General features: G+C 56.4%; 1 protein-coding gene across 1 annotated transcript; it reads right to left on the bottom strand.

Moving 5' to 3' along the window:
* Positions 1-1,012: 1,012 nt before the first annotated feature.
* On the bottom strand, positions 1,013-3,922 carry LOC132232568 (mastin-like). The gene is made up of 6 exons (XM_059691942.1): positions 3,893-3,922; positions 3,437-3,497; positions 3,074-3,254; positions 2,579-2,850; positions 1,554-1,699; positions 1,013-1,468 (listed from the first exon to the last, which is right to left on the bottom strand). The coding sequence occupies exons 1-6, from the start codon at positions 3,920-3,922 to the stop codon at positions 1,304-1,306; spliced, it is 855 nt and encodes a 284-aa protein (XP_059547925.1). The 3' UTR covers positions 1,013-1,303.
* Between the last annotated feature and the right edge of the window lie 3,788 nt (positions 3,923-7,710).

Genomic DNA, 7,710 nt, shown 5'->3' with positions numbered 1-7,710 from the left:
TCCACCCTGGCCTCGGGGGCAGGGGTCCTGGCACTGAAAGGTCTGGGAGGCCGCCACCCCATTGTAGAATCAGACTGGGGACCAGCCTGTCGCTGCAGGGTATGGAGCCCCCTCATCCACAGCACAGGCCGCCTCAGGCTCCACAGGCCCTCCTGGGTTCTGGCCCCAACCTGCAGGGGCGGGACCCACCCCAGCCGGGCACCAGCCATGCCCCCCAAATCCTTCTCCAGCAGGAAGTGCAGGTCACTGCCTGGGGCAGGGGGGGCTCCACAGCCCCTTCTCACTCCCTGGATTTGACACTGAAGCTCCTCTGTCCGCTGGGAGCCCCGCCCACCCCCGGGGAAAAGGAGGGGCTCTGCAGGCCTGAGGGGCGGTGCACCGCGGTGCGTCTCCAGCAGGGGCGCCAGCGCCAGGACAGCAGCCTGGGGGGATGGGGGTCCCCTCTCCACCCTCCTCTCTGGCCGCCTCCAACCAACCAGGACCCGGGAGCTGGGGGAGCTGGAGGCGGGGGCAGGGAAGATGGGGACTGGCTGGTCCCGGGCCCCTGCAGGTCCGCCCTGCTCTGGAGAAGCTCAGGATGGGAGACTGAGGATCTGGTGGAAATGAGGCTGCACTTCATTTGGTCCCAGGAGTTGATCACATTGGAAAATGGGGGTTCGGCGCGCCCCCTGGTCAGCGGGAGCAGCGGTGACCATGGAAACACAGCACCTCCTGTTTGCATGCGGCCACGTCCAGGTCATTAAAGCCTCCATGACACTCTGACTGCGACTGAAGGAGGGAGAGGGGCGGTCTGCACCCTCTGGGGGCGGCCCTCCGGGCTGTGGCCTCCAGCCCCGGGCAGCAGACTCCCCTCCACCCCAGCCAAGAGAGCCGCCAGGTCGCCCTCTTCCAGCTGCAGCCATAGCTGCCCATCCCACCTGGTCCACCTCCCAGAGCCTGGGCTCCCCCAGCAGCCGGACCCCCCACTGGCCGCCTTGGCCGCGCCCACAGGTAAGTGCACTGAGTCCAGAGCAGTTTTCCATGCAGTTTAATGAGCTACAGAGGGTGGGGAGGAGGCAGGAGTCCTGCAGTGCCCGCAGACTTCAGAGCACATCCTGCCTCTCCCTTTTGCCTGTCAGGGGAGAGAGGCTGGTGGAGGTGCTGAGGCAGGAGGATCTCAGAGCAGGTGGGGGCGGGGGGAGGAGGTGGAGGAGGCACTAAGTGCAATGAAGAGCTGGCTCTGGGAGGGAGCAGGGAGGGTCCCCCAGACACCCTGGAGGGCCTGTCTTCATCTCATGGGCAGCATCCTTGCCCGGCCCCGGGCTCAAGGAGAGGAATGAATATGACCGCGGATCCAAGGCAAGAAGGATGTCACTCGGGCATAGACTCCAGGAAAATCGGCAAGACCACAGCTCTCCCCCCAACTCACCACGCCTACCTGGACCCAGGTGCCCCTCCATTTACAGACCAAGGGACCCCCAGAGTCACTCTGTGGGAAGAGGAGACAGGTGGTCAGTACTCAGGGACCCTGCAGGCAGGAGCAATGGACGGAGGCCACAGTCTGGGGGTCTCACCTGGCAGGAGTCCCGTTCCCGGCTCCCGGCACACAGCTCATCATCCTGGATAACCTTGTCGATCCTGAGGTATTGTTGACGACAGATCTCATCCGCCACGATGGGGACCTCCACCTCCTGCAGATTGTAGGGTGGCGGCAGCGGCTCTGTGAGAAGATGCTGAGTGAGCCTGTGGTCCTGAGGGGGCGTACAGTCACAGGCCGCGGGTTCTAGTACCCACGCTGAGCCTCAGTGCCCCCAGGGGGGCCCAGGGAGTCACCCAAGACCCCAACTGTCTGGGTTCACTCGAGGCCAATGGGCTGACAATCTCTAGGCTGACACTGTGGGCTCCAAGCTCCAATATAAACAGGGAAATAAATTTTTATCCACAAATAATTTTTATTGGAAAAAATCAGAGCAAGTGCTTTCCCCTAGAAATGCAGAGTGAGCGGCCCTACTGTCAAATTTGACTTTGTCCATTTAATAGTGAATCCTTGAGCTCGTCACTGAAGTTCTCTCTCCTCGTCCTCCATCCCACTATCGAGTCTCAGGGAGAACGGGGACGCCCGTAAGGGAGGACACGGCCTGGTGCAGAGTGAGGGAGAGAAATGCCCATGGCACCCTTGCCAGTATTTCTCAGTGGTTAGAGCACTGGTCTGAAGGATCCCAGGTGTGATTCTTGGTCAAGGGCAAGTACCTGGTTTGCAGGTTCAATGCCCAGCCCCAGTCAGGGAGATAATTAAAAGATATGCTTCTCACATCAATGTTTCTCTCTCCCCTTCCTTTCCACTCTCTAAAAATCAATGGAAGAAATATCCTTGTGTGATACTTAACACAAAAAGATGCCCATGGCCATGCCTCACTTATGCTAGTTTGGTCTCTGCTCCTGACAGACTCCTCTCGAGCTGTCTGCCTCCTACACCCAAGGGAGACCCCGGAGGGACCCCAGCTCAGAACCCACGTGAGCCTCCTCTGTAAAGCCTGGCCCACCCCCTGCATCGCCCTCAGTCTCCTGCTCCCACTCCCACGCGTCACCTGGTTCTCACCTCCAGGAGCAACGTCACCCCAGCCAGTCACCCAGCACCGTGTGCCTGGGGGGAATGAGAGGGAGGCTGGCGGGAGGCGGATCCACCTGACGAGGTTAGATGGTCCCACGGGGGCCTCCAGTTTGAGAAGTGCCACGTCCGCCCCACCTTCTGCTTTCTTTTCAAGCCTGAACTTGGGGTGGCGGATGATCCTGGCCACCTGCACACTGTCACTGTATGAGGGTCTTAGTCCTCCTAGTTGGACCTTCAAGTGCTGAGTCACTGGGTTTCTCCTGGGGACAGAAGGCCAACGGCTTCTGAGAGGCTGTGGCAGGGAGTGGGCCAGCCCCTCAGAGCCCAGAGACCTCCCCTCTGTGGTGGGCAAGGGGAACGCCAGGAAGCTGAATCCTGGTGGGGGGTCTGCAGCCACTCAGCCCAGCATCTGCCCCCAACACACATCACATGCCTCCCGACATTGTCCACCCAACCCCTGGTTGCTGGCAGAGTCAGACTTACCCTGGAATGCAGTGGGCAGCGGTCAGCACCCACTGGGGATGGATGAGGGAGCCCCCACATTCGAGACTCCACTTGGAACGTGTTGGATCAAAGAACCACAGGCCCACCTGCCACGGCCACGCCCCATCGGCAGCATCATGCCCCCCCATGATGCCCACCAGCTCAGTCCCTGGGCCGGGATCTGGGGAAGCAGAGGAGGAGCCATCAGGGACCCAGGCACCGCTGCCCAGCACTCAACATGGCCCCATCCTCCGTCCCTCTCAGAGCCACGCTCAGAGGAGGATTGCCACCCATCCCAGGGGCGGCCTCTGAAGGGTCAGTCAGGGGTTAGGAGAAAAGCCAGGCTTGGGGGTCAGGACCCACCTGAGGTCACAGGTACGGAGCCCCCCAGACAGGGGAGAGTCAGGACCAGCAGCCACAGCATCTGCAGGGGAGAGGGGAGGGATGAGAGCCAGTGAGGAGATGTGGGGCAGGGACACAGCCTGGGAAGGGAGAGGATGGGGCTTTGAGCAGTGTCCTCACCATGCCAGGTCTGTCTGCCTCTGTCCTGGGCCCTCTGAGCCCATTTATCCTCCTGCCAGACTGGCCCAAGGGGATGCCACCCTCCTTTGGGGTGGGGCCTGGGAGGAGGCAGGGCTTATCTCTTCAGTGGGACCAGTGGTGACCAGCAGACCAGCTATCAGATAAGAAATATGGTGTTTCCTCTCTGAGAAGACACTCAGTATTGGTGCTGGAGCCCCACCTGGTTTGACTCAGTGGGTAGAGCGTCAGCCTGTGGACTGAAGGGTCCCATGTTTGATTCTGGTCAAGGTCACATACCTTTGTTTCAGGTTCCTCGGCCCTGGTCATGGTTCATGCAGGAGGCAAACAATCAATGTGTCTCTCTCACATCGATGTTTCCCTCTCTCTCTCCCTCTCCTTTCCACTTTCTCTAAAAATCAATGGAAAATATATGTGGGTGAGGATTAACAAAAATAAAAATAATAAAAATATCGGTGCTGGACACATTTCAGTGGTAAGATGACAGTTTGCACATGAAAAAGAATGAAATGAGATGTTTTGCTTCGTCCTGTGCACTGAAGGGCCTCCGGTTTGATTCCCAGTCAGGCCTCATACCTAGGATGAGGGGTCATTTCCGGATCGGGACACGTACAAGAGGCAACCGATGGATGTTTCTCACATCTCTCTGCCTGCCTCTCCCTAAAATCCATGAGCATGTCCTCGGGTGAGGAGCTAAATAAATGATAAGTAAATCATATGCTCTGAAACAACACAGAGCAGGCGCACGGGGGGATGGGGGCTGGCACCTGAGCCAAGAGCGGGGGATGTGGGGGTGGGGGGAAGGACAGCAGCAGGCCCAGTGCTCCCCTGCCCCCTCCTTCTTTTGAGGCTCACAGTGTCCCCCAAAAAGGCCAGACTCTCTGGACCTGCAGACAGAGTTTGCCAGCAACACCATGAGATGGAGGAGACAGCTTCCCTGGAGCCTTTGGAGGTTGTGGGAACTGCTGACACCTGGATTGTAGACTTCCAGCCTCCAACACTGTGACAGAATAAACTTTTATTTAAAGGTCCGGGTCTGTGGCATCTGTAACGGCTGCCCCCAGACACTCAGGCATCTGCTCAGCTGTCCTCATACATCCGATGCGTGATCAAGATTGTCAAAATACACAGTAAAGGGTGTGAGATGTGCCAATTTAGTGCTAGCTCTCCTCACCTCCTGCACATGACTGGCACCCCCACCGCACTGGGAGCCAACCCCCCTCTCACACTCCTTGCTTTCTGAATGGAGGAGCTGTGTCCAACCCCAGGCAGAGGCCGAACACCTGCCAGGGACAGGCTTTTCCGCCTTTGACATTCTGAGAATCATTCTCCACCAAGCATGGGACAGGACCAGACAGTGGTTTGAGAGGAGGAGGAAGAGGGGTTCCCACACTCCTGAGCCACTGCTTGGTCCTCTGTCCCCCGTGAGCCCAGTGAGGAGACCATCAAGGGATGCTCTGCAGCACTTAGAGAGCTCAGGTCTCTAGAAACCCATCATTCCCTCTTGGGGCCAGAGTCCCTATCATCCTTGCTGAGAAGTTGGTGTCTCGGGGGGCACTCAGAATCAGAATCCTCAGGGGACACTGGGTATTCAACAGGAAACAACCAGGATCCAACATGGCCGGGGGCCCCGTGGTGGAGGGCGAGCACCCAGGAGGGAAGGGGCTTGGCTCACAGACCCAGCAAGTCCCACAGGCCCAGCGGGGAGACCTCTGGGTGATAAGGGGGGACTTCCTCCCTCCCTGCCTCTGGTCTGGATGGAGCCCCCACCTTTACCCACCTCAACAGTGGCTGTGGGTTTGGGGCTGGTTTCAGCCCAGATGACAGGAAGGCAAGTCACAGCGGTGTCAGCGAGAGGCCGCAGGCCCCAGCGCCCAGCCTGTTGCTGGACCCAGGCTTCCCATCCCCCGGCACCAGGCTGGGCGATAACCAGCTGGGCCAGACCTGGGACAAAGATGGCATTAGGAACAGATCTGCCCGAAACAGAAACAAGAGGTTTGATGGTCTGGGGGGGGGGGGGGGGGCGGGGGATGGCATGACCATCATTGGCAGATAATACGATCTTCTTCCCAGAAGAGCCAAAAGCCTCAATGAAAAGGTTTGAAGATTAAGTTTCCCAAGGTGTCTAGATGTAAGACAAATGTTTTACACACAAATCAGGAGAGAAAGAAGGAGAAACTCATCTTTAACCCCAGGCATAGCTAATGCGATACCATATGGTAGAGACTCCATTCACGGCTAGCTCCATACATTCCTAATCTAGAGTCCGTGACAACCACAAGACTTACTTGAGGAGGACACTCACACGAAATAAAATGTCATTCAATGTTGTTAACAAGAGACGGTGTCATCCAATATCAACTCTTCCAAAACCCAATAGAATGTGAACTGCAGGAAAATCTAGGAACATTCAATGTGACCCCCAAGTTTTCCAGGAGGAACATACAGGTGGGGGCGTCCCAGGAAGCCACAGGGTAGGGTGAGGCACACTAGGCAGCTGGTACCATAAAGCTGTGGGATCGGGAATGGAGTGGCCATCCAGTGATGCAGGGTGGAGGAACGACCTGGCCCACCTGCCCATCCTCCCAGACCCAGCCTCAGGGACAGCACAGCAGCAGACAAATGCACGGCACCAGCTCACAGCAAAGAAGGAGGAGACGGCATCGGTGAGGGGCCCTGGGAATCAGATGGAGGGGATGAAGAAGAGGGGCTTGGGGAGAAGTGCGACCCCCTGTTCTGGTGCTTGGGTGAAGCCACCCCACTGTGCAGGACACATGCAGATGGGGCCACCTTGAACGTGAGGGACCCAGGCAACTCAGATCTTGGCAGGAGCTGGAGAGGGTCACCCAGCTCAGAGGAAGGTGGTGAGAGCCAGGAGACTGGAAACACGGTCAGGACCCAGGCCGTCCTCTCCCTCCTGCAGTCGGGGTCACCCCAGGAGGAGGGTGAAGGATCCATCTCTAGGGAACCTCTGGTCCCAGGAAAACAGAGCATTGGCATCTGGGAGGCCCAGGTCTCCGCCCAGTCATCTTAGAACAGAATCAACTAGTCCACCAGCCAACCAGGCTGACAGATGCGAGTCAGCATTTGAACTGTTAATAAACACAGTTGTTTCTGCTCCTTAGAAAAGTGTTTTTGCACCCGACTGGTGTGGCTCTGCAGGTGAGTGTCAGCCCAGGAACCAAGAGGTACCTGGTTTGATTCCCAATCAGGGCACATGCCCAGGTTGCTGGCTCATTCCCCAGTAGGGGGCGTGCAGGAGGCAGCTGATCAATGATGTCCCCCTCTCTCTCTCATTGATGTTTCTATCTCTCTAGCCCTCTCCCTTCTTTTCTTTAAGTATACTTGTGTATGGTGGTAATTTTTGTCATAAACCAGCCCAAAACTTAGTGATTTGCTCTTACATATGAAGAAAACTGTTGGGGCTGACCAGGAAAGCATTGAGTTGGAAAGTTAGAAACCAAAGGAAAAACAAATAGAAAAAAAAAGTTATTCAGATCTATTTAACTAGTAATGATGAGGAATAGAAGAAGTTTGCGTAAGTTTTCAGGGAGGTTGGAGAAGACACTGCATTTATGAAACAAGGATTACATACAGTTTTCTTCTCATATCGGATAATAACCAAGCAGATAATGACCAAGCAGTTCCTGGACATTAAAAATATACAAATTAGTCCAGGCCAGTGGTTTGAACAATGGTTAGAACAGTGGCCCGCCCACCTAAGGGTCTCAGGTTTGATTTCCAGTGCAGGTTCCATGTGTGGGAGGCAACCAATCAATGTGTCTCTCTCCTACTGATCTCTCCCTCACCCACCCCTGCTCTCTCTCCCCCCTTTCCCACTCCCTCCCCTTTCCATCTCCCACCTTTCCACTCTCTCCAGAAATCAATGGAAAATATACCCTAGGGTCAGGATTAGCAAAGCTATTTTTTAATAGAACAAAAGAACAAAAAGGCGACTTCCTGTTCTTTAACAACCTGAAAAATACAAAGCAAAGCAAAAAAACCCAAAAACCTGTGCTCAGCTGGCCCACCTCTGGAGGGTCCATGGGCCATGCCGCTCAGCCTGCTTCCCCTGCCCCCAGAGGCGCATGGCCAGC

This window comes from Myotis daubentonii, chromosome 4 (assembly GCF_963259705.1).
Source record: "Myotis daubentonii chromosome 4, mMyoDau2.1, whole genome shotgun sequence".
In the NCBI taxonomy this organism is placed as follows: Eukaryota; Metazoa; Chordata; class Mammalia; order Chiroptera; family Vespertilionidae; genus Myotis; species Myotis daubentonii.
This window is presented reverse-complemented; position numbering and strand designations above follow the sequence as displayed.